Raw genomic sequence first — 27,458 nt, forward strand, 5'->3', positions numbered from 1 at the left:
GGCTGGATCGCCGCATTCGGGGAAGGGAGAGCCCTTCAATGCGGGCGACCAAATCGCGCGGGGTGTTGATTTACCTCGGCTCCTGCCGCCGGCCGATCCCCTTTGCAGTGCTCCTTTTTTCGTGACGGGATCTTCCCGCATCTCACCCAGCAGAGGGAGCCTGTTCTGGCTCTGCAGCCCCGGCTTTGAGAGTGCGAGCCCAGGAGGGAAGCGGTGCCGGCGGGAAAGCCGTTTTGCTTCTTCTCTAAAAGCCTGCGGGGCTCGCCTCCTTCTTCTTTTGCAATGGGACTTGGCTTTTGGAAGAAAGCTTGATTTATCCTCGCTGGCTTGCTTCGCTTTCCTAACTTCGTGGGAAAGGAGTGCTTCGAATCGCGGTGCCCTTTTTTTTTTTTTACATCGCGATTACAGCAACACGCCCTGCGGCTGGGCAGGTCAATATTCATTTGGCATTTTTTAACGTGAGCTTTTATTGGTTAAAAATAGTATTGTGATTCTCCCCCCTCCCAATTTTAGGGCCATGCACTTATTGTTATGAGATTTCAACTCACTTCGTCAGATTGTGCGAATATCTGTATGTAGGTAACATATTTGCATGTATATAACTGTAATCAGAGAGAATCATATTGAAGTCAGAGGGAGGTGCTGAAAGACGATTTAATTTAGATCTATAATACAGAAATCCTTACAATAATAGGCAACTGGTTTATCAGCAAACCAGAAGTTAAATCCAAAGTAACCAGCTATTTTCCTTGTGTTAATTTGGACAAAAGTGTTGAAAATGCAAAGCAAGGGAGGGAAGTAGGGAGTAATAGGAAGCTTGTTTTTACATCAATGATAACGTTTTGTTCCAGGTCACAATATATATGAGTGCATTTTAAACATTGTTGAGTGCCATTGTATTGAAAGATTATTAAATTATTATATGTTAGATGCTATATTATAATATGCCAGAAATTAGTGTGTATGGTGTTGCAAGTGCAAAATGGGTGGTTGCGGTAAAAGTGATGCTTCCTAAATCAATCAAATCCAGTGATAATCTCCCTGAAACTAAGATTAAGAGTTTGTGAGGCCTGAATGCAATTTCTCTGCATCTTCTTTTTCTTGACCTCAGTGGGCAAACTGGTAATTTTGCTTGCATATGATTAAAACCTTTAAATAGAAACCAGTGATTCCTCCTAGTTGGGACACTTTGGATGGCCTGGGGAATGAACTTTTGCCCTGCTCTAATGCAACAGAATTTATTTTTATGAGAGGGAGTTGACAAAACGATTAAATCTCTCTCTCTCTCTCTCTGTGGGGTGTTCTCTGTCAAGTAGGCCAACCAAAGCCTATCTGGAGCCCCTAAGGGTCTGGATCCCTAACAATCTGGATAAAAAGGCAGCAGGGAGTTTCCTGCTTCGTTCTGTCGCCATCCAACGACCCTCCAGATTTCCTCAGCCCGGCTTGGCAGCGAGGAGGCTGAAGGTGAAGCTCGATTTCTGAAGCAGCGTGTTTCGCACCCACTTGAAGGCGCGTGGCCTTCACAAAGGCCTTCAAAGCCCCTGAGATTGAGAAGGGGAAAAACGGTGGGAGGCAAAAGCGGGGAGGGGGAAGGAAAGAAAGAAAGGGTGCCATGGCGGGAAAAATCCACCCGCCGCGAGGGTCTCGGGGTGGCCTGTTCGTGGGAGGTTAGCCGGGACCCCCTCCTGGCGTGAGACTCCGGCAACGCCGCCTCGGTTGCCGCGGCAACGGGGAAGACATGCGGCGCCCGCCAGGCCGGCGAAGACACCCCCGGCAGGTGGCGGTGCGGGACCCCCGTTTCTTTCTGTCCCAACAGGCGGACCCGCCGGCTCGGATGGCGTCGGCGGCGGCCTCTCCGCCTCCCGGGGCGGCTCTACCTCCTTTTCAATTCCGTCCGCGACACGAAGGTCCGGATTGGCGTCGCCTGAGCGCCGTGGAAGTGGACCGGGTGGCGGCCGAAGTGAACGTGGCGGTGCTGCAGGAGCACCTGGAGCACGTCACCTTCTGCAACGCCGGCCGCGAGCGCTGCCCTCACTGCCAGCGCCCCGCCGACCCGCTGCTGCTCAAGCTCCTGCGCCTGGCCCAGCTCTGCCTAGAGTACCTGCTCCACTCCCAGGATTACCTCAGCGCCCAGCTCCGCGCCGGGCAGGAGCTGCTCCGCGCCGCCGATGCTCACCGCGATCTGCTGGCCAAGGACGTGGCCCGCGGGGCCCAGCAGGTCCGGCTGCTCAAGGAGGAGTGCAAGCGCCGCAAGAAGATCATCGCCACCCAGCAGATGATGCTCCAGGCTGGGGCCACCTGTCACCAGGTGGGCTGGAGAGAAAGCCTGTCCCCTAATCGCGATGGATAATGATGGATTTGGGGAGGTGGGATATTAATACAGGTAGTCTTCAAACTTTCAACTGTACATTTAGTGACAGTTGGAAGTTTCAGTGGAGCTGAAAAAAGTGACGACCTATATTTGACTTATATTTAATGATCATTGCTTATGACTTACATTTTATGACTATTGCCACATCCCCATGGTCACCTGATTGAAATTCAGATGCTTGGCAACTGCTTCACATTTATGACGGTTGCAGTGTCCTGGGGTCATGTGATCAGCTTTTACGACCTTCTGACAAGTAAAGTCAATGAGGAATCCTGATTCGCTTTCCACGTTTCTAACTGAACAAATGCAATGATTCACTTCACAACCGTGGCAAGGAAATTTTGTAAAATGGGGCAAAAGTCACCTGACAAATGTTAACATAAATTAACATTTAAATTCATATGGCAATGTAAATTGGGGGCTCCATTATGGTCGTAACTCGAGGACTACTTGTAAAGCAGAATATTTGTAGCCTGGGGTTGACCTGAAAGGTCCTTGGTGCTCTTCGAGCTTGGTTGTTTCCTTGCAGGCCTTTCATTACTCAAAACAAGGTTAACGTCAGTTCAGTGATGTTACCTAGTTTGGGTAATGAAAAGGTCTGCAGGGGAAAAAAAAAAACCAAGCACCAAGGACCCCTGAGGTGGGATTTGGCGGAGATGGGAAGCTAAGCAGGCCCGGCTTGGGTTACTTCTTGGAGGCAGCCCTGGGAGGTTGAAAAAAAATGCCCCCTGGCAGCCAGCTTGTCAAGACAACTGGCACATAGAAGTTGATGTGACTCGAGGCCATTTGCTTTTGTTGTGTCCCTATGAATGCAGGATTACTGCATCTTTGTCTGCTGCCCCCCACTTTTTATTTTTTGGAGTAAGCTTGGTTGTGAGCTTGGTGATTTGAACTCCCTATGGATGGTATCAAATAAGATACTGTTCTGAATATTGGCCTATGAGGAAGCCCTTCCCCCCCACAAGTTAGTCTTTTGTTAGTCTGATACCTAGGAATAACAAATGCTGTAAATAAAGCAAAACAATAAACTATTGGGGATTATTTTTGAAGGTAGAGAAAAAGTTGTTAAGTGAGTTTTGCTTCATTTGATGACCTTGTCACAGTGGTTAAGTGGATCATTGCCCTGTATACATTCAATAATGTGATTCTCCTAAGTTTATTAAATTATGTTCGTGGGCTAATCCTTTCTGTCATTTCCTTTCTGCTCGAAATTTTAAAGAGTTGCACAGAATTGTTGACTTTTGTTTACCTTGTCCACGGGCAGAATTTCAGACATTTCTGAATTGTTCAACAATGCCTCTAACTGTATAGTCTTTATACATTGCAGCAGAATTGAAACCTAGAGTCTAGTACTTAGTTTTGTCTGCCATAACCTAATTCAGTGTAATACAGTGTGAATTATGCTAACTTGAATCTACATGATAATGATAATATACAGATGCTCCTCAACTTACAACATTCGTTCGAACTTACAATGCCACTGAAAGAAGTGGCATGACTGTTTTTCATACTTATAACCATTGCAACATCCTCATGCTCACGTGATAACACCAATGGAGCATGAATTGTTTAGTCATTATTCAGTTTTCTTCCATCCAAGGATTCTTTCAAGATAAAGCCACATCACCTGGGTTGGTCACCGGTAGTGATTTAGAAGAATTTAAGATTTTTTATATGCATTGTACTTTTAAAAGGATATTTGTAATATGCTTATAATGTTTGTAATATTTATACATTTTAATCAGAAGTCTTTTTCAGTTCTTTTGTTTTGGAATTGAATTCCCTGTATCATATTACTACCATTAAATTGCTCAAGTGGCAATTGTTTTCAAAATAAGACTGTCATTAAAAATAATGACAAACATCGAATCATACAGAGATAAAAATAAACATACAGAGATAAATATCCTTAGTTTCACAGTTGTTGTTTAAACATACTTTTATTTTACAGTGTCAGTTTTGTGACAAAGCCTTTATGAACGCTTCCTTCCTGCACAGTCATTTGCAGCGTCGCCATTCAGAAGAACCAGTCACTGGTGAGTGTTTAATAAATAAATAGATTTCCAAACTGACATCTAATCCATATTTTTTCTTATTTGAAAAAAGCAAGCAAGTGCAGTAGGTGCTATTTAGAGAACAAGGAGGAGACTTCATTTAGAGAGCCATTTCATTATTAGGAAATCCAGCATATTTGTTACTTCTTGCCAATATGGAAGAACCAACTAGGGCCCTTATTAAGCTAAAGTGAATTGTACATATGCAGTTTGTACAGTTTGTATATATAAAACATTATATAACTTTAGTGTTTTTTAAATTTAGGTTTTATTTTTTAATGACTTTTAATTTTTGTTTATGATCAGAGGAAAGAATCTACAGCTAATCCTTGACTTACAACCGTAATTGAGTCTGGCACTTAAGGGCATAAGTCATAATGGTTGTAAGCAGGTCATCATGTGACTGACCCAATTTCATTAAGCAAAGTTTATGGTCCTTAAAAAATCTATTGTTTGCGATAGGCTTTTGTTTTCTGGATAATTGGACATAATTTTCTTTCCTGAAGTGTAACAAGTAATAACTTTTTTCTGTGACATAACAGGATATAATTTTCTGGAACATAATTGGACATAGTTTAAAAATATTTGCATAAAGCTAAGTAAATCAAAGACATTCTATCTGTATTCTACTTTTTCAACAAATTGTTTTCTTCCAATTACTGCAGCTTCTGACTGGTTCAATTGCAGTGAATTGGTGTTAAGGTGATAGCTCAAAAATAGATGATCATACGTGATATTTAGGAGCTTAATCGCCTTCTCAGATACAGTTGCTTTTCTTGCAAGTTCTTAAATTTAATAAACCAGTAGTATGGATAAAAAGAAATTTAAGTTAAGTTTTAAGTTGCAAAAAAGTCTTGGCTGCCATGTATTGGTCCTATGGATTTATGCAGCCTACATCTGCAATCTAACATTTTTAAAAGAGTGAAAGTTGATGTGAAGAGCATCACTTCACAATATTTATTACACTTATTTGCTTTTCTCTGTAGGGTTGAAATTTTGGCAGAAGGAGGGATCTGAATGGTTCAAAATGTTTGCATTAAAGACTGATTAAGGATATCACAGATTATTTTCAGACTATGATGTCATCAGGGCACTCAGAACATAGTCATTATTCATTTATTTTGTGCATGTATATGTATAAGAAAGAGGAAAATACTTCATGAAGTAAAACAGAAGAGTAAGGCTGTCTTGGTCCTGGGTTCAGTTTGACAGGATGTCTGTCATAAAAATTATTCAACATTGTGACTGAAGAGAAATTGGTCGAAATAGTTGAAGAGGAATATGCCAAATTTTATTTGTTTTATTTGTTCACTCATGGTGATTATGCTTTAAGATTGGATAATACTTCTATTTATTGTTATTTGAAATGGAATTCAACTGTGCTGAGGAAGGAGCTCTTCCTGTTCCTTTCCTCCCTTTAATTATTCCAAAAAGAATAGGAAACCTGGGCCTTAGATGTTCCTGAACAACAACTATTGGCAGTCCCAGACAGCATGAACTAACGATTACAAAAGTATTATGTAGCTTTTATAGAATGTTTACTGTTGAAGTAGCTTGGGGGAGTCCCTGTTACATCTTTTAGATGGTAATGTACTGAGGAAGTAGTTGGTATTATAATCCACAGGAAGAAATAATACTTTAAATGTCTGTGTAAGTAGAACTGCATTTCTCTGAAGTATATTAACAGACACTACCACCGTTATACTTTGAAGCAGATCAGAAGAAAAAAGCACAGACTTATAAACTGCAGGAGGAAATCAACCAACTGAAGGAGCAATTACAACTTACCAGGTCTCAATTAGAAGCTGAGCAACGTGACCATATAGTCAAACTGTCTAAGGTAGGGCATATTCTGTAAGTTTTAAGATGCCATCCAATTATACATTACTAATTAAGTTTATAAGTTTAAATCAATATCAACATTCAAAGAAGAAAGTGACTAGCCTTGTTTGGTAATTTTGCACTTTACAGAGTGAAATGTAAATGGAAAAAGATGGTTATTATTTTAGACTTTGTGGTTGCATATAAAATCTGCACTTCTTTTTTATGTTCTTTGGGAAATAACACAGAATTGTCCATCCTGCCCATATATTTTATCAAAAACTTGTTCTAGCAATGAGCCAGGTTAAAAGAATATACAGTATACATTTTCACACATCACCATTTCCATTATTTCTCTCTAGAAACCTTTTTCACTGATCAGCAATCCTCTAGTTAGATTGGAATATTTTAAAATCCACAAATCACATTAATTTATGATAAGGTTTCATTGGTTTGGAATAAGCATCATGTACAAAAGGCAGAAATTGTAGAAAAGAACTTTCTGGAATTCTTCAAATAGCTTTTTCATTCAATTTCAGGAATATGAAGAACGCCGATCCAAAGAAGAGGAGATTCGGCACTTATTTCACAAATGGAAAGAGGAAGAAAAGGAAAAATTGGCCCGTGAACTTGAGAAGGTGAAAGACATGTTTATGAAGGAATTTAAAGAATTAACTGCAAAAAATTCCGAATTAGAAAATGTAAGTAGCTGAGAAATTGGATGGTGTACTCTATAGAGTAATGTTGCAGTTTTATTATGATTTATATTTTAAATATTGGAAAAGGCATAGAACTTTATAAAAGCCTGAGCTTACTGGTTGTCCTTCAGCTACAAATTCCTTCCTTTCCCACTGTACCCCTATTCCCACGGTCTTCAAGCCAAGGATTATTTTCACCTGCGGCTGCTAAGGCTGTTCATTAGAACCCCTTCAGTTGGGAAGGCTCTCACTTCTCTTTCCCCTTTTGCCCCACATATTCATTACTTTTCCCATATATTTACTGTTGTGGATTGAGCACATATTCCTTTGAACTTAAAAACAAATAATTGTACTTTGTATTTATGGGGTGGTATATTATTTAAGTAATTACAGTTCAAGAAAATGGCTAGATTTGGGGGGTTGATGGAGATTGCAAAAAATATTTTGCCTTTTAGAAGTATTTTCTAGCAGAATATACCAGCTTATTTGTTTTTCTAAAGAAAACTTTGAATTTACTTTGATTGCTGCTGTTGTATCCCTATTAGCATTTGTTAGAGATACAAAAGTCCAACCAACATCTGAAATCCAATTTAGGCACTTTAAAAGATACCGTTGAATTAACAGATGAGAAACATCGGAATGCTATGGATCATCAGAATATAATGCAGCTTCTTGAAAAACAGGTAATTTAGTGCAAATGTCAGGCACTGTGACTTCAGATTCCAGGCCCCAGGTATCTGGTATAAATAGGGAGACAAAATTTATGTGCATTTATTGTTCCCTCACTTCCCTGTAAGTTGAACACATTTCCAAACCGTTCCCAGTAAAGCCAAGAATGAGCACATTGGTTGGGGATGATTGAGATTACAATTCATTTGGGGATTTAGGCGAGTGAAGGCAGAATTAGATCTCTTGGGAATAGTCAGATTATGTTAATGTATTTTCTTCCAGATTCAGACTCAGTTGTGCTTTAAATTGGTGGTTTCAGCTTTCTTCTTTTGTTCTGGCATAATGTATACCTGGGCTGGACATAATGTTTGTCTTCTTTCATCTGAATGGAGATTCCCTCTCCTTAATGCCATAACCTCTGGGATACCCTCATCTCTCCCCCCAAAAACAACAACAAAAAACCCCAAGGTTTTTCACAAATGCTTGGAATCTGATTTTTGATAAGTAGGTATTCTAGAACCTCAGAGCCAGGTGCATTATTAATAAGATTCCCCGACATTAAAATTACAAGCTACATTAGTTCATAATGTCTATTGTCTCAAACTAAGCTGGTTCACTAGTTCCAGCATTAACATGAAATGATCTAGGCAACTTGGGCACAGAAAGCAAAAGTGATTTCACAGTGTGGTTCTAATCTCAGATAACCCGTTTAAATTTACTTTCTTAGTATAAGCATTGTGGACTTATTTAATAACTGCCACAACATGTTCACCCTCTAATGGTAATGTAATGTAACAAATAATGATATTATGCCAGTACTACCACCTTTTATAACCTCCATGGCTGCTTTTCTGATGCAGCAGTTCATATTGGGATTTTATTTATATTGTGAGGTAGACACAAGTTGATAAGCTGGATTTCAATAAAACAAAACTATACAATATAAAGTTAAGACATTGTTCAAAGTATCATATTTGTTTTATGTAGGAAGCCAAGTGGTCTTCTAAGGTACAAACTCTTCAAGAAGAACATGAAAATGAAAAGTACCAGGTAAATCTGAATGAAAGTTTCCTACATAGAAATAAATAATACAAAAAAGGAGGAAACTGTGATAAACCATTCAGAATGACTATTTAAAATCCACTTTAGATTTTGTAAAATTTCACTGATTCCCATGCTGAGTAACTGCATGAAGTATTTGCATTCAGTTCTTTTGTTGAAAAATAAGCTACAGCATGCAGAAGTATGCTGTGACAATTACTTTGAACTTCTTCAGTTACATTCACATTTCTTTCTGTGAGCATTTGAACTGGTAAAGCCATGAATTCCAATGTAGAAATATCTTCCCTGACAGAAGTGTTTTATATATGACAAAAGAAGTACAGAAAGTATAGGGTAAAAGTGTGTGTGTGTGTTTTCATAGTTTATAAGATAGATATATTCATGGTTTATAAGATAATCATGAATAAGATAAACTTATGAATTTTGACAAAATTTATACTTACATATTTTTTTCTAGCTTCCAATGGAATAGGAAGAGTTGGGAAAGGAGTTTTACAAAATGGAGTAATGTGGAATGATGTCATTAAAAGAGTCACTTTGTATCAGGATACCTATCTTTTTCTCTGAAAGACTATCACTGAAAACTATACAGTCTGTTATGCCCATAATGCAGTTGTCTGGTTTTGGTTGATTGTGACAGCTACACAAATCTGTGTGTCATCACAAACCTGTTGAGTAGGATAGGCACCCTGATACTCTCTGGTTGCTATCGGGAGGGCCCTAAGTTGCCTAACCATACCAAAGAGCACAAAAGTATAATAAATTAATAATGGATTTTCTAACTCCTTAAGAAAATAAGCCTGTTTTGTAGATCCAAATTATTTCTCATAAAAGGGAAATGTGTTAATTAACTTTCCATAATGCATATATTTCTATTTTCCTAGAGCTGAAGGGGAAGTCTGGCCTTTAACCTTTATGACCAAAAAACATTCAGGGGAGGAAAAATTAGACCAGTAATTATATTTTAAATTATAAATATATAATAAGATATATAAATATATAATAAGATACATAATATAGCATAAGATAAACAAAATGTTTCCAGTTAAATAGACTTTTTCCATATTTGACCTGTTCAGCTCACATCTCAAATTGAGAAGCTTAAAGCATCAGTGGCTGAGGAACTGAATATGAGCAACATTTTCCATAAGAAGAGGCTAGAAGAACTAGGACAAAAGCTGCAAGAACAAAATGATCTTATTATTATCCAGAAACAACAGGTCTGTTCCATGTAATGGTGCCCTTCTAAAATGCCAGAGCATGAGCAAAGGGCCCTTTTTATATAAAAAAATATGGATGGAATTATAGTAACTACACAAGTAACTATTTTCTATCCTTATACACTTCTCATTTTGTGTTCTTACAATAGCAATAGCACTTAGACTTATATACCACTTCGCAGTGCTTTACAACCCTCTCTAAGCGGTTTACAGAGTCAGCATATTGCCCCCAACAATTTGGGTCCTCATTTTACTGACCTTGGAAGGATAGAAGGCTGAATCAACCTTGAGCCGGTCACGATCGAGCTCCTGGAGTGAGCAGTGAGTTAACCTGCTATATACTGCATTCTAACCACCGCACTACTATGGCTCTCATCAATCACAATCAGTGATTCTTGTTCTTTTAGTACTTAAGGCAGCTGCAAGTTAGCAGTAGAGCATGGCTGCTGAAAGGTGAATACAGGTTTAGGCTGCATCTGGGCATTGCTTTTCAAAGAATTAAACAATGGAAGGAAACGTGCATAAAAGAGAAATACAAACTTAGGGCTTAGGGAGCTGGACTCAGAAGCCAGAATTTCGATGGACCACTATTAGGAAATCTCATGGCCATGAAGTCACCAGAAATAGAATGGAATGGAATGGAATGGAATGGAATGGAATGGAATGGAATAGAATAGAATAGAATAGAATAGAATAGAATAGAATAGAATTCTTTATTGGCCAGGTGTGATTGGACACACAAGGAATTTGTCCTTGGTGCATATGCTCTCATGTACATAAAAAATAAAATATATTCATCAAGAATCATAAGATGCAACATTTAGTGATAGTCATGGGATACTAATAAGCAATCAAATCATACTAGGAAACAATCAAAACAATATAGGTTGTAACGATATAAGCAACATGGATATAGCCATAAGTGGGAAGAGATAGGTACTAGTAAGGATGAGAAGAAGAATAGTAATACAGTCTTTATAGTTAATTAGTGTTGTGGGAATTAGTTGTTTAGCAGAGTGATGGCATTCGGGAAAAAACAATCCTTGTGACTTGTTCTTCTGATGTGAAGGAGACTTTGCTTATAATTGCAGTTGGCTGTGACAAAAGGTCATTTTTGCTACCTGGCCAGACTTGATAGTACTATATTGAGCCAGCCAAGAGGCTCCTCTTTGTTTCCACCTACTGTATGTGCTTGTCTTTATGCCTGGGACCAATTAAGAGTAGTTCATCTGGATGGGAGACTTTGTGCAGGGAGGAGGTATTGCCAAGAGCATTTTTTGGCCTCCCATTTATTGATGAAGTCCTATCACCTACCCGGAAATCTTACTTTGTCAAAATGGTGGATGCTTTAACTAGCACAGTATAAGCAAATTCCCATTTCTGCATCAATATCCATTGTTTTTTATCCCTGTAATTTCAGATAGAAAAACTGGCTTCCAAAAAACCAATAGAAAACTCGAAGTTTTCTGAAGGTAAGTGGGGATTTTTAAGGAAGAAAGAGTTTAAAATGTGTCAAAGATGCTTTTTTACTTTATTACAAAACTACTTTTGCAGGAAAAAAAAACCACACCCTTGTTTAGAAATATGTGCAGTTTATTGTAATCGGAAGGTTGACACTTATATCCTCTCACATTTTTGTTCTAGTGAAAACTTCAGAACAAAATGTTCAACCCAAATCAAGCACGTCATCCATGCATGGTAGGTTTCTGTAATGGACAAGGAAATCCTTAGGTATTATCCTGTAGGATAATAATAAGTAACAACTAAATTTAATTAATGGAACAATATTTTTTTAATTAAGCTCTCCTGAAATATGTTGGAAAGATCAGTCATTGTATTCATTGACATAAACGTAACTTGCTGACATTTTCTTTCTGTAAAATAATTGTTTCTATTTAAAATCAAAATTGAAGGACTTTTAACTAAGAACATAAAACTTTCTTGTAATCGAATTAATTTGTGGCTGGCTCAATAGATTTTGGAATTGAAGCAGAAAATCAACCTGTGCTCCCAGCCGTAAGACTATTATCAAAAGAGCATCCAGAATCTGCTGTCCAAGGTTAGTTTATATTTATCTGGAGTAAGCACCTTGAATAAAGTTTATAATAAGAGGACCTTTAAAAAAACGCCTAATTGAAATGGGTTTTATCTCAAGAGGTCTCAACATTTGCAAGAGAGGAGAGATGGATAGGAGAGAGAGGGAGTGCAGCGTGGTGCTCCCAGGGACTACTATGCCTGCAAAACCTTTACCCACATTTTGCAAAAGGCTCTGGGTGGATCTGGAGATTTATTTCATTTGTAACATTTTAATTGCTTTTCTGGTTGGCCAGGAGCACTTCAAGGAGAAACAAGTGTGTTTGGAAAGGGGTGATTCTCAAAGAGAAAATGAAGAAGGTGGGAAGGGAGTGAAACGAGTGGGTTTACTGGTAAGAGAAAAGGGAGACTATATTCAGAAAAAAAGTCTGGAAATAAACAGATTTGTATTTTTAAGGCCCAGCCCCACCTCTGAGTCATATTCAGGAACAGAGCAAGTTATATATCTTTTTGCCTCAATTGTTTGCATGCTATAAAATGGTTTTTTGCTGGAATAGAAAATATGGACTGCTGGTTGGTTCAATGGACTGGTTTTTATTGTAGATTCAGGGTACAAAATGCATTTCTGCATTTATTTATAAAATGGGTTTTGTATATTTTGGGTACAAATTGCATTTCTGCATTCATAAAAATGGTTTTTGCTAGAGTAGAAAATACGTTGGTTCAATGAACTGGCTTTACTGTATATTCAGGATACAAACTGCATTTCTACTTGGTACTTTGTAGATGAGTTGCTTGTATTTCAGCCTTGCCAGTTGGCCTTTTGCCTTTCTATGTTAATTTGTCACAGGCATTTTTATGTGGAACCAGAGACAATCCCAGTTTATGGAATTGCCATATGGACAATTCCAATTTTAGACCATTTATGTTGATCTAGAAACAAAATGCCCAGTGTGTCAATATAAATTACAGCATGGTAAGATAGGATCTCTCTAGCATCCCATACAAAAGTTCATGATTATAGAAGCATATTCTCCTTCAGCACCAGGAATTGTATCACATGATAGCTGCCAGTTCAAAAAATTGGATTGTTTGGATCGGAAGTTTTAAGATGTGGGGAATCTTTATCTGTCATTGTGTGTAGCTGCTCAATTTGTAGAAGTATCAGTGTTATTATTATTTTTAAATAAATATAGATCATTACTTGTAGTAGCAGATTCTGTTTCTTGAGGCTACCTTTAAATAGCAATTTATCCTGTGCTGTTTTTAAACATACAAAAATGTCTAAATGATATCAGTATTTAAAGTTCTCAGCATTTAGCATTCCTTCTTCAGTTTGGACATATTTGGGTTTTGATCTTTGTTATTTTATTGGTGATTGCCTATTTAAATAGCAGAAAGCCTTTCTACTTCTGTATGCCTCTCTTCCTGCACCTTCACATTCATCCTGCCTTTTACAGTTATTGCTTTAAAATCAGATCTGTATGAACATAGGTATCCATGACAAACTAAGTGACAAATGAAGAAACTTAATTTGCAAGTGGCAACTACGCTTTCCTACTTGTGACTTGACACCAGGTGCAAATAAGAAGTTACCAGATTTGTATTGTGCCAATGCATTATTACTCCCAACTCCCCAACATGATCATGTGTGAGTCTAGTATGGTTGCATTTTTACTCTCTAGTAGAATGATACTATTAAAGGAATGATTGTTTGGGGGAAAGATTATTTAACATGATTGCCTGAGCTGTATGGGGCTGTCCCAGCATATAGGTGATCGTCATATACCTGTAGTAAAACTGAACACTTCCTGTATGCAAACTTGAAGGAGAATGGCAAGCTGAGAGTATTTCTTGATGACATTTTATTACAATCAGTAACAAAGTTGGCAAAGATTAGATTTATAATGACTGTATCTCTCCCCAGAAAAGTTGGAATATTAAGATGGGAGATGCAAAAAAAAAAAAAGCTGAGGTGTTCCAAATAGAGGATTGAATGGTTTTTTTATGGTGAGCATCACTGCCATAATCATTGGAACTTTGGTTGTACCGTAGAACAGGGAAACAGCTTAGGTAGAGGGCGCAAGTTCGCTTAACTATTCTTACTTGCAAACTAGTATCCACTTGGCTTCTTGGTTTATATTTAAGACAGAAAACTGAAGAGGAAAATCTTAAGTGTTCAATGGTCACTTACATTTATCTAAATGTAAACAAGAACCAGTTGTAAAGATCGATGCTAAATGCCTAGGACAGCATGTTATTCTGTGATGCAGTTCTCATAGTACAGTCCATTAAAGCTTTTCTAAATTGGATGGTTACTTTAGCCCAGGCTTGTCCAACCCGCGGCCCACGGGCCGCATGCGGCCCAGGTCGCCTCGTAATGCGGCCCAACGCCCACCCCAACCTTCATGAAAGATCCAGCGAGGAGGAGGAGGAGAGGCAGACGTAAGGCGGGGTGAGGCGAGCAACAGAAAAGGCGGGCAGCCGCAGCCCAAAAGTCCCGCCCCGCCACCTCCTGCTGTTGCCGCCGCCGCTGCCGCCACCGCTGCTGCATTTGCAGGAGAGGTAGGCGCGAGGCGGGCGAGGCGAGCAACAGAAAAGGCGGGCAGCCGCAGCCCAAAAGTCCCGCCCCGCCACCTCCTGCTGTTGCCACCGCCACCGCTGCTGCTTCTGCCCCCGCTGCCGCTGCTTCTGCCCCCGCCGCCGCCCCCGCTGCTTCTGCCCCCGCCACCGCTGCCACCGCTGCTGCATTTGCAGGAGGAGAGGTAGGCGTGAGGCGGGCGAGCTTTCTTCCCCCTCCCCCCACCCCGCAAAATTTGGCCGGAAAATTAATAAAAATAAATAATTTGCAGGAGGAGAGGTAGGCGCGAGGCAGGCGAGCTTTCTTCCCCCCTCCCCACCCCGCAAAATTTGGCCAGAAAATTATAAAATAAAAAATAAATAATTTTTAATAAATAATTAATAATAAATAATAAATAATAATTTTATTTTATTTTATTTTATTATTTTATTAATTTAATTTAATTTATTTATTTAATTTAATTTAATTTAATTTAATTATTTTATTTTATTTTATTTTATTTTATTTTATTTTATTTATTTTATTTTATTTTATTTTATTTTATTATTTTATTTTATTTTATTTTATTTTATTTTATTTTATTTTATTATTTTATTATTTTATTTTATTTTATTTATTTTATTTTATTTTATTTTATTATTTTATTTTATTATTTTATTATTTATTTTATTTTATTTTATTTTATTATTTTATTTTATTATTTTATTTTATTTTATTTTATTTTATTTTTTATTTTATTTTATTTTATTTTATTTTATTTTATTTTATTATTTTATTTTATTTTATTTTATTTTATTTTATTTTATTTTATTTTATTTTATTTTACTATTTTATTTTATTTTATTTTATTTTATTTTATTTTATTTTATTTTATTATTTAATTTAATTATGTGCGGCCCAAACCAAATTTTCATCTTCTAATGTGGCCCAGGGAAGGTGAAAGGTTGGACACCCCTGCTTTAGCCTGGGCCTTAGGATTTTTCTCATTATATGTTTTTGAGCATAAAATGTCTCATTTTGCTTTGAACCGTTACTAGTAAAACGATACTTCCTTTGATAGATCAGTATTGTGATGGGAACACAGGGACCATGTGTAAACTAGAAATAGCCAAAGAGTTTTTTACTCCGTTTTCTCATTTACACGTAATGAGAAAATCCTAAGGCCCAGGCTAAAGTAACCATCCAATTTAGAAAATCTTCAGTGGACTCTGTACTATGAGAACTGCATCACAGAATAACATTAGCTGTTAACGGTAAATGCATCCTTAATACAAGAGTAGAGATTGAATTGGCTGCTTCTGCAGCCTGACTGAAATAAAGGGTCTCCCCACTGCCCCCAATATCTGCACATGGTGTAGGGACAAAGTCCTAATGTCTGTTGTATTATACGATTTCAGGAGGAAAAAAATAGGGCTAATTTTTTTGTGGCTTTTGTTTAGTTTCAATCCCAAAATATACCATCATCCATTTAACCCACAGTATATGATTAGAGGTTGAAAACAAATTGTGCGTGATAATAAATATTTTGCCAGGTGCATGTAGCTGAAGGCAAGTTACAATTTGCATGAAGTTGATAATGAATAATTGCATTTGATTGGGCTTTAATCACCAAATAAATACACATCTGATAGTTTTGCATACATTTTTGAATTGTTTTCATTCTCTAGGCTTTATCGTTACCTATTTTTATACAGTCTATCTTTCTGTCTCTGTTGCTATTCATGTCTTTCCTCGTTATTAGAACAGGCCCTTTTGGTACACATGCTGGAGCCCATAGAGGAGCTTCCAGAGAATGAAAAAGGTAATCAACAGGACCAGGTGAAGTTTTTGTGGCTTAAATTCTTCTTGCATTATGCGTGTATATCAGAGAGCGAGAGACCAGAGAGCAGTTTTACATTTCTTCTACCAGAAGACACAAAAAATCTTACCTCAACATTTTCAGACAGCCTCAGTGTTTTTGTGATCCCTTTAAAAAGTAGCTTCTCCTATTGCTTGTCTTCCCTTTTTGCCAATTAAGTGTCCACCGCTATTCTCTCTAGGATTCTGTTTTATTTTTCTCTTATATCCAGCCTCCATGTTAACTTTCTTACACCTACAGACAATTGAGTCTGAGGGAAAGAGGGCCAACCAGTTTCCTTGCTTTTGAATTTATCTTTATTTTGGGGTATTGTTGGAATTCCTTGTAGTTCATTTGATGCAATTCTTGCCTTGTATGGCTTTCAGCCACTGTTTGAACATACTCCTGTCTTATTCATACAGATCTAGATTTACAGTTGCCTTCAGGAAGTCATGGAATCTTAGGGTTGGAAGGGACCTTCTAGTCCAACCCTACTCGAGCAAGAGACCGTATACCATTCTGGACAAAAGTCAGGGATTAACATTATTTATTTATTCAAGTTTCTCTGTTGAGAGTAGTTTTGAAATAATTGGCTATAGATTGATCCTCCAGAAAAAAATCATAGATGAAATTGCTAAAAAACACAATAAGTAACAGCGTGAATGATAAACTATATTCAGTGAACTATCCGTGTTTCCCCCAAAATAAGATCAGGTCTTATATTAATTTTTGCTCCAAAGGATGCATTATGGCTTATTTTCCGGTTAGGGCTTATTTTTGGAGAAATACGGCACTAAATGCGTCCGTCTGACTGAGTCTTATTTTTGGGGTAGGGCTTATATTACAAGCATCCCGAAAAATCATGCTAGGGCTTATTTTCTGGTTAGTTTTATTTTGGGGAAAACACTGTAGTAGTAATAGGATTCTGTGATCACATTATATGTTTACCTACATTGGTTTGGACTGAAAATTATTCTTTAGAGTAGGTCCACTAAAATAAATAATAAATACCTTTTAATGGATTTATTATATCTATAATTAAACCGATACCTAATGCATAACATGATTTGTCAGATGTAGTTGTGACCAAAGAAAGAGTTGAATTTTGGATTTCCACAGCTGGCCCAGTTATATTTAAAATTAAGTTATTGTTTTGCTTTTTGATATAGAAACATTAGAGTTTCTTAGGCAGAAAATTCAGGTGAGTGCATAATACACTGCAAATATTTTGATGAAGTGTGTATTGATTTTATGATGTGATTTTTAAAGAAAAATACTTGGCTTGTTTCAGAAATAGAAAAGCAAGTGCCCCAAACAGGAAAGAATAAATCTTACATGATAAATATCTTGAAGAGCGATCCATCTTTAACAAAAGAGCTGAGAACTGTTTTGGAGCAGACCCTAGCAGAAAAGTTGGAATCCTTGGGAATTAAATCCGTAAGATCACTTTAAATTGTTCAAATGTATGAAGGAATATTAATGTCTTTTTCAAACTAAAATCATAGCACAGAGATCAGGGCCTCTAAAGTAGTGAATGCACATCTGTAACAAGACTATTATATATTCAAAAGTGGAAAGGCTCAACATTACTCATAATGCAGGAATGTCTGGTGAAGTTGATGAAACTTGCAGAGATGACTAACTTGACTCTAATCAAAAGAGAAAACACTGTATTTATTATTTACAGTCAACCTTAAATATATTGTTTTTTTCCTCTAATAGGCTTTTTGCATGAAATAGAAAAATGTGCACATAATTTGTGACTTTGATTATTTAAAAAACTGGAAAATAGAAAAAAGTGAGCTCTTTTTGGTAATAATGAAATAAGACTTAATATAAATGTACTTATATTTGATGCAGAAAAAATGGAAACCATTTTTTCCTTCCTTCCTTCCTTCCTTCCTTCCTTCCTTCCTTCCTTCCTTCCTTCCTTCCTTCCTTCCTTCCTTCCTTCCTTCCTTCCTCCCTCCCTCCTCCCTCCTCCCTCCCTCCCTCCCTCCCTCCTTCCTCCCTCCCCTCCCCCATCTCTCCCTCCCTCCCTCTTCTCTTGTCTTTGCATTGTTCCATCATTTCCCAAGAATAATTTATATTCTTCCCGAAAAAATAAAATTATTTTGAATTTTTGTTAATTCATCCAACCAGGGAGCAGGTGGCATCCCAAGTGATCATTTGAACAGAGTCTTAGTATCTGTTGAGACTGCTAGAGAAGAGAGAAAGAAACAACTGCCTGACATTCAACACATTCGAGAGCATCTTGAAAGACAAGTCAGTTTCAGAGTTGCTGAAAGATCATCTTGCAGCAGATTTCTTTCCAACCCTCATCTTTCTTCAGAAGGTATGATCTTTGTTTATGCTCTTGGGCCGGGTGTGTGTGTGTGTGTCAGATTTAAAAGTTTAGCTTTGCTGTCTGTAAATGATTCCTTAAAATAGAGTTGTAAGTGCATTCTTTTAATCTTTACTGCTATATTTCATTGACGAAGCATATAAAAATTCATGTTGATAATTTTTCGTTGTTTATTTATGTCAAGCAAGAACAAATTAGCCTATTTTTTTATTTAAAACAAATTTTATTAATTTTCAAAGACAATACACAAACAAACAAAACATAAAACATAAAAACATAAAACATCTTTTCTGAAAGCTGCTTATTAAGTTTTAACAAAGCAAATAAAACATCTTATTTAAGTACAGCATAGTTCCAGGTTATCACATTTCCATACAGACACAATTTCATATGCATATTCATCTTATGTATTCAACTTCATATCTTATTACTCTTTTCCAACTTCTCACTATTTCTCCCTTTGCTTCTCTTAATTTTCTTTTATGGTTATCTCATTTTCTTATTCAATTATATTTCTTTTACCTAGATTTCTATATCTTTTTATTCATTGTACTTATACTTTCATCTGTCTTGTTTACAATTTCATATGTTCTCTTCCAACATTCTTCCAAAATTGTATTAATTTTCAATAAGCAAACATAGCCCAACAAAACACAAAACATGAATACATAAAACTTCTTTTTGGAAAGCGGCTTAGCCCGGGTTACATCTTTTTGTACAGACATAAATCAAATTCATGCTCACCTTATATACCATTTCATATCTTTTTAGCATTCTATATTTTCTCTATGTCTTCTCCCCTCTTTTCACTCTCTTAATTCTATTTTATTTATTTCATCTCAATTTAAATCATTATACTTGTATCTTTTGTCCGTTCTTTTTCAATTATCTATTTATCTTTTCTCTTTAATACAAAATTTCTCCTGTAATCACTGGTTGAAGTGTGACGCCTTTCTATCTTTCCCTAAATTTAACACTTAAAATAATATATAATTTCCATTCTGATTCTGCTTAGTACATTCTACGTACTACATTTTAAAATAAGAAAATAATAAGTTTATAATATAGTTAAAACAATGTTCCATAGCAAATTAAACTCTATCATTAAATCTTAGACATTTTACACATTTCCTTTAATATTTTATTAACTCATATAATATTCCAATTTTCTATTTCAAATACAAATACTACAATACAATCTTATGTACTTTTGCAGAATCTCTTTTAAATTGTATTTTACCCTTTATCTCTGAAAAAACCCTGTTTTTTAACATCTTGTTTCAAGCCTTTATAATTTCTCTTCCCCTTTTCCCTTCCTTTCTTGTCAAATCTAGCCTTTTTACCCCCCATCTCTTAATCTCCACGCTCTTACTCCCCTCTCTGTTGTATTCCTCTTTTCTGTTGCTTTCTGACATTGTATCAATTTTTCACCTTATTTTTCCCTTTCTTGGTTGTTTTTTTAAATCTTGTATTCTCCATTCTCTTTCCCCTCTTTCCTTTTCTTCCTCAACTAAGATTATTTGTTCATTAAAGATGGCTTCTTCTTCTTCTTCATCCCAGTCTTCCTGTTGTTGTAATTTCTGGTAGGTAGAAATCGCCATTTCTAAGAAGTGAAAACAGATCCAGAAGAGCCCCTGCCTTCTTGTTCCTCTTCTTTTAGCTTTTTGAATTCCATTTTCAATTCTTCAACCGACAATGCCATTATAAGGTTTTTTTTAAAAACAACCCAAATATTTTTAGTTTTTTCAAAAATAGTTTCCAAAAGTCCCAAAGTCACCAAGCGATCCAAATCAACACAAACTGTTTCATTTAGCACTTTCTTCTTTTTATACTTTCTTTTCCTGGGGTAGAATTCAATTACAAAGTTCCAAAATGTATTTTTAGAAGTCTTATTGCAGTTTATCTCTGATCTTATAAGCTCCAAGCAGTCTCCTCCAGCAAAGTCTTAATATAAATTCTTTTACCTCTCCCTTCCCACTTATAGCAAAAAAAATTTAATTTTAAATTCCAATGTTCAGAAATCTTTAATGTCCCCTTGGCTTTAATTTTCAGATTTAATTACCTTCTGTTGCCAAAGTGGGTTTTTCCGATTTCCATCTGCTATCTCCGTAGGGAAGGAGAGTGAGAAAAACAAACTTTCCTATTCACTTTCATCCGCCTTTTTACAATCTTATTAGGGAACAATGTATCTTTAAAAAGTTGAATTTCCAGGGTATTTAGATGTTACTTGTTGTCCCGGTTCAGCCAAAACTTTCACTTTCTCAACTTCCTCCTGCACATTCTTGTCCGGCTGAAAGCTTCTTTGTGGCGGCCATTGCTGACCGCCGCTCCACCGCCTTTGGAAAAGGGAGTTAAGCCAGCTGAGGAGGGGGTTGTGATTCCCCGGACCCCTGCCTGGATCTCTCCTATCTTCAGTCACCTGTATGGGGTAACTATAGCCTCCAAATCCAACTGGATCAGGGGCACTCAGCGGCGGCGCAGCAGGAACCGCACACGATCGCGGATTCCTGCCACCGCCCGAAGCTTGCAAACCGGAAGTCCCCAAATTAGCCTATTTTCCATATAACTTGGAAATGTTTAAACATTTCCAATTATTTCATAGGATGGAAGATTTATGAGCATTAATTGAGACCTGTCCCAGTAGCTGGAAATCTAAGAAATACAGTCTTGTATTAAGACTGTTCAGATGATCACTTGGGATGCCACTTACTCCCTGAATTGGATGAATTAACAAAAATTAAAAATAATTTTTATTTTTTTTGGGGAAGAATATAAATTATTCTCGGAAAAGATGGAACAATGCAAAGTGTAGCAGATTTGTATTACAACATGACTGTATTTCTTAGATTTCTAACTACAGACAGGTCTCAATTAATGCTCATAAATCATAAATTCCATGAAATAATTGTGTCATTCAGATTTAAACATTTCCAAGTTATATGGGAAAATAGGCTAATTTGTTCTTGCTTGACATAAATAAACAATGAAAAATTATCAACATGAATTTTTATATGCTATGTTAATGAAATGCACTTATAACTCTAGTTTCAGCAAAGTTCACAGTAAAGAAAGCAAAATAAAAATAAGAATATTCTAAATATTATGCCTATCTTACCATCCGAATCAGTACTTCTCAACCTTGGCAACTTTAAGATGTGTGGACTTCCAACTCTCAGAATTTCCCAGCCAGCGTTCTGAGAGTTAAAATCCACATATCTTAAAGTTGCTCAGATTGAGAAACATGAGGAAGGAGATGGTGACAGGAAATGGTCCCACAAAGTGAGACCCTAAAGACAGCCTGTGATTTGGTGATCTAGTGACTTGTTGGAATAAGGTTGTGAAATATTTGTAAGGAAAATGCTAAAATCAAATAGCAAATACTGGTTTTTTTCTTCTTGTAAGTGGCATGACTTCACTACGTATTCCTTCACAGACAGGGCATGTGCTTTAAATAGAATAGAATAGAATAAAATTCCTTATTGGCCAAGTGTGATTGGACACACAAGGAATTTGTCTTGGTGCAATGTCACTGGATCCTCCTTATCATTTCATTACAGCGAAACACAGGACAACTCGCTTAGGAACTTCCTTACCTATCGTTTTCGCCAAGCCAGTAAAACGTCCTTCCATTGCCAAACATTCCCTCATGCAAAGAGCATTGCCTGCTGAAAACACTTCAACCCCAAAGTAAGTGAAAAGGTTCAGGTCAGATATAACTGTTGCATGTTTTACGAGTCGCTGTTAGTGTTAGTCTTCTTACTGGTTTATTTATTTTATTTGCTTCCCATCTCATGGTTCAGGTGACTCTTGAGTGGCCCTTTGATGATCAGGAAGTAATGGTGGGGATTACTAAATTATTATATTATTGCCATTCGTAAGAAGAGCAAGGGGAACAATCAATTTCACCTTCATATAAACCAAATCTATAAGGCAATGGCTCCAGTGAGGAAATGCAGGAAAACAAATGGCAGCGTATGAAGTATCTATCCTTCTTATTAGCCGAAAGAAACTGCAAATATTTGCTTTTTCTTCCTTCCAGAACCAAGAAGAATATGTTGAAGGAGGACATTTCTAGGAAGCCACTTACTACTGTGTAAGCTATCTTCATTTTGGTTTGTGTGCTTTGAAATAAGAATTCTATCAGACAACCAAAAATTCATTTTGGAACAAATTGGACAAACAGGTAGTCCTCAACGTACAACAGTTCATTTAGTGACCATTCAAAGTTACAACGGCACTGACAACAGGGACTTAGGACCATTTTCCATAATTTCGACCCCATGATCATGGGGTCAAAATTAAATGCTTGGCAATTGGTTCATATTTATGACCGTTGCTGGGTCCCAAGGTCACATGATCCCCTTTAGCGACCTTCTGACAAGCAAAGTCAATGGAGAAACCAGGTTCGTTTAACAACCGGATTACTAACTCACCAACTGCAATGATTCACTTAGCAAATGTGGCAAGGAAGGTTGTAAAATTGGGCAAAGCTCACTTAACAAATGTCTCGCTTAACAACAGAAATTTGGGGCTCAATTATTGCCGTAAGTCAAGGACTACTTGTGCCACTTTGCCTAAAGAAGTGTAGTGAAGGCTGATTGGAAACAAGGACGGAGCAAATGGAGAGATGGGGGCAGAAGGTTGGGCAGGACATTCTGCCTTTTGATCTGATCAGAAACCTGTTAATCCTTTCCTGATTTCTTAGCCTCCTGAAATGCTATTTGCATACTTCTGGATTCATAATTTACACTGAATATTACATGTAACAGGAACAACCAATGGTTACGGTTCAACTATTTCAGGTATTCCACCTTTTAACTTGAGTGGGAATCAAGTGAATTGATTGGCTAAAATCTACATATATGTAGATTTTCAAATCCAACCTTGCGCCTTTGAAAGAAACTGGAATGCAGGTTATTTCACTAAAAATCATGAAGGGAATTAATCTAGCACCTCTGGAGGGCAATACTTTGGAAAAGGCTGAAATAGAATTCTGCCTATATAGTTAAAAAGATAGTTTAGCTCATTCTTATTTTTATAGAGTGGTGTTACTCTTAAAGTAAAAGTCAGTGCTTTATTGCTCCTATGATGTAATAGTTATATATCTGCCTATTGATGCCAAAATAATTTTCCAACAGAAATGGGTACATCTCCCAATTATCCTTCCTTTGGTCTTAGGTATAATGTTTGATACCGGTAGACTATTGATTCTAGTTTTATTTAGTTTATATTTTTAAAATTGCTGTAACTGGAACAGGTTAAATTCATTAGGCGAATTTTTGTTTTCCCAGAACTCCTCCGTTTAGCTCAGAAGAGGAAGTGGAGGAAAACGACATCAGGCACTCCTACATCTCACCCGAATTATCTCTGCATAAGGCATCCAAGGGCCACAGCAAAGATAGTTTGCCAAGATTTGCATATGGGAGTGATGTAAACATCCCTGAAGACGAAGTAGATCTTAAGCCATCCAGAAGTACAAAAGCTAATTATGTGGGCAGTATTTGGGGGGGAAAGCTAAAAATATGCGGCACGTGTAGGGGAGGAGAAACTGCCTTAGAAAGGTGGGCAAGCTGAAGCAGATGAACCATGTCAAAGAATTGGAAAAACGATACCTAACCTAAAGGAGCCTTGTAAACTACCAAATTGTGACTTTGAGAGAAAATAGAACAGAATAGAATAAAATAGAATAAGCTGGAAGATAACCTTGGAGGTCTTCTAGTCCAGCCCCCTGCTGAAGCTGGAGAACCTATACTACTTCAGATAAGTGACTGTCTAATCTCTTGAAAACATCCAGTGATGGAGCTTCCACGATTTCTGGAGGCAAGCTAGTCCACTGGCTAATTGTCCTCATTGTTAGGAAGTTTCTCCTTAATTCCAGGTTGCTTCTTTCTCTTGACTATGACTGAAGCCTTGAGAGATTCACAGCTATTTTATCATCACTGTGGGTGATCTTGGGTGGGAGCGCATCAACATTTTATAAAGTCTAATCTCAGGATTTGAATTTACTTTAATTTTCCAGGCCAGAGTTTGGGTGGTTAATGCAGCGGTGCCTACAAAATTGGCTAATCCCTGCATATAACTTTTTTTCCTTCTACTTACTCTGTAATTTCATGTCCAATGTCAAGGTAATGCAGAATTATTGATAGATACTATCCTGGTTCTGCTGCGTGTCTTCATGTCTAGAATGTACTTCCCTTCCCAAACAGCTGATAGGCTCACAAATGAATCTTCTGCCTTGGATCTAATTGTTTTCTTCCCCGTTAATCTTTTGCCAACTAGTTAATGTAAGGTTTAATTTTAATTGGGCTGCATCTTGTATGCCCAGAAGAAATAAATTCTCACCATGTTTATGAAATAAAACAAAAAAAACAAAATCAGTGAGCAATGCCTTCGCTTTTGAACATGTCCTTAATTTAAAACCTGAGATGGTACAGCAGTGTGACAAGTTTGCTGGGCAGCCAGCTGTGTTTAAAGTGGGGAATGAAAGGGGGCATAACCTGGGCTGGGTGCAAAAGTAGAAAACTACCTTATCAGCCAGGTAGTGTGCAGTTTCACAACCCAAAGCAGGATGGCCAAGGGCTGCTTATTTCGAAAGGAAGTCCAGATTTCAGCCTTGGAAATTTACTGGGTAACTTGGGGTCAGTTTCTTAGACCAATGTATCTTATATTGTTATTGTGCAAGAGAAAAATGGAGATTGAAATCCCCTTGAAATCCTGGAGGAAAGATGAGGGTGGGTGTAAGAACCGTACAGTGTAGTCTTTGGACTAAGTCTTGTTAAAGAAGTATTGACAGCGTAGTAGCACTGTCACTGTGTCTTCAAACATTTGCTTTATAAGCTATCTTCTGTCCTGATGGATTTTAGGCTCTTTACTTCAAAATGAGATGGATGAAATGGAAAAGTTTCTTTTGAGCCAAAGAAAGGAAAACAAAGAAATCAGAGGAATGAATGGTGGTTCATCATCTATTCATACATGTGCCCAAGGAGTAAAGGTATTTCCCAAATAAGATTCTAGACAGTCCCATTAAATGTTTTCTGTTGTACATATTTTCATTTGACTCTGATGTTACCTGGGGTAATCATAGAACTCTGTGACTGCAAAAAGCAATTCAAACCATCAGATCCAGAATCCTCCATGCAGAAATTCCTAACATTTCCAGCTTTTACTCATACACACGTAGTGCCAGGAATCCAACAGCTTCTATGGTTGCTGGTTCCACTGTCACCCTAGTCTTATTATTACCAAGAGTTTTCCTAGCAAACAACTGCCAGAATTAGGTTCAGAGCAGGAGAATCCTACATACAGCTTGTATTCCTTTGTATCCAGTGGAATTTGTAATGCAGCTTTAATGAAACATTATTTTCAATGAAGAATGAAACACGTTTAACTTTTTCAAGTGTAAATGAATGAGGTACAAGTAGAAACATTTTAACATTGCTGCATTTTTTTAAAAAGAAAAAACTACAACTGTAAAATCCTGATAGACAATATTCTGTTTTTTGCTTTCATCTTACTGATTCTACCCTCTTTCAATAGAGGTCACTGTTTTTTTAGAATAGAACTATTTTTTCTACCTGTGTTAATATAGTATTTAGTAATGAATCAAGAAAATATGCATTTCTATACTGTCTCTTTAATTTGTTTTTTAGAGCAGGAAAATAAAACCATTGCTTTTCGGTATTACTCCTGAGAATTCCAAATTTCTTTCAATAGTCTGATGTCTCTCTTTCATTTTACTGTATTACTGTGTTGAAAAAGATTGAGAACCGTTGCTCAGTGAAATATTGCTAAACATTTATTTCCTCTTAAGTTGAAGAAATTGCTGTTATTTCTTTTTTGTATATAGTTTAATGGTATTGAAGATGAGGATGACTGGGATTTATCATCTCTGGAAGATGAAAAACCTTTGAAAGATGAGAAAAATAAGAATGTACGTGCTGTTGAAAAGAATGATCCATGTGCTGTGTCAATGACCCATGAATGGGGAAAACCAATAAAGGATGAAGGTATTTTCACGCTGGAATTCCTATGTTATATTTTACCTGAACAATTTGAAAGGGGAGGTTTAATCCAGACCTACATCTACGGCTGTGGATACTGTTTACATAGACCTACAGTTGCGTGATAGCTTAGTGCTGAAGAAGAGTTCCTGTGGCAACAAGATGTACGACTCTCCCATTGCAGTCATTGAGAGGGCAGTGAGAGTTTCATGCATTTCCTAGCTTTGCCAAAATGGCCCCGACTCCCAAGCTGGGATGTTCCCACATTGGCCAACTATGGTTATGGGAGATGGCATTTTTTCCAAAAATATTTAGATTGGATAATAACGAGCACCTATATAAGGGGTAAGAATATGAAACAATAGGTGGCAGGGAATGGTAGCATCTTTCTCACTGAATAATCTTGCAAAACAACTGTTTTCTTTTTAAACAGGACGTCAGGATGCAGATATCTCAAGCTCACCGAAAAGCAGCCTGGTCACTGTTACAGATTGGAGTGACTCTTCAGATATTTGATTGTGCAAGGAGGTTTAATCTGATTTCTGTCCTTTTTTCTTATGGTGCACTAACAAGGAACTTTTCTTTACAAAACTGTGTCCAAAGTTTTTCCTTTTATTAAATGCAAGCTTTTAATTATGTCCAGCTGGTTCTCCTGGAAGTGGTTAAACAGTGTTTTACCAATTAATACTGCTTTAATACCTTTTTAAAAAAAAATCAAAACATATTTAAATCATACAAAGACCTTATATAAATTTATTTTCATTGTA

General features: G+C 37.1%; 1 protein-coding gene across 7 annotated transcripts; it reads left to right on the forward strand.

The window, feature by feature from the left end:
* The first annotated feature begins 1,612 nt into the window (after positions 1 to 1,612).
* On the forward strand, positions 1,613 to 27,458 carry DZIP1 (DAZ interacting zinc finger protein 1). 7 transcript variants are annotated; one of them, XM_087967342.1, is made up of 19 exons: positions 1,613 to 2,308; positions 4,323 to 4,407; positions 6,138 to 6,265; positions 6,786 to 6,947; positions 7,490 to 7,627; positions 8,601 to 8,663; positions 9,755 to 9,895; positions 11,316 to 11,367; positions 11,540 to 11,593; positions 11,871 to 11,954; positions 16,252 to 16,311; positions 17,639 to 17,784; positions 18,490 to 18,682; positions 22,249 to 22,378; positions 22,731 to 22,784; positions 23,983 to 24,164; positions 25,555 to 25,682; positions 26,538 to 26,697; positions 27,125 to 27,374. In XM_087967342.1, exons 1-19 carry the CDS (start codon positions 1,739 to 1,741, stop codon positions 27,205 to 27,207), a joined length of 2,613 nt encoding a protein of 870 aa, XP_087823468.1. In that variant the 5' UTR covers positions 1,613 to 1,738; the 3' UTR covers positions 27,208 to 27,374. The 7 variants fall into 7 exon arrangements, with proteins under 7 accessions (XP_087823468.1, XP_087823469.1, XP_087823470.1 ...); XM_087967343.1 differs by having other exon boundaries at positions 1,614 to 2,308; positions 6,141 to 6,265; XM_087967344.1 differs by lacking the exon at positions 16,252 to 16,311 and having other exon boundaries at positions 1,614 to 2,308.

The sequence above is a fragment of the Notechis scutatus genome, chromosome 5 (genome assembly GCF_049901735.1).
Source record: "Notechis scutatus isolate UNSWTSFEM ecotype Mainland chromosome 5, rNotScu1.2, whole genome shotgun sequence".
Lineage (NCBI taxonomy): Eukaryota > Metazoa > Chordata > Lepidosauria > Squamata > Elapidae > Notechis > Notechis scutatus.

Excerpts from the sequence above, each read along its gene's own strand:
- DZIP1 (XM_087967342.1), top strand. The coding sequence starts at position 1,739 with ATGCGGCGCCCGCCAGGCCGGCGAAGACACCCCCGGCAGGTGGCGGTG. Across the intron at positions 2,309-4,322 it reads CTGGGGCCACCTGTCACCAG|TGTCAGTTTTGTGACAAAGC; the intron begins GTGGGCTGGAGA and ends TTTATTTTACAG. Across the intron at positions 25,683-26,537 it reads CATGTGCCCAAGGAGTAAAG|TTTAATGGTATTGAAGATGA; the intron begins GTATTTCCCAAA and ends TTTTGTATATAG.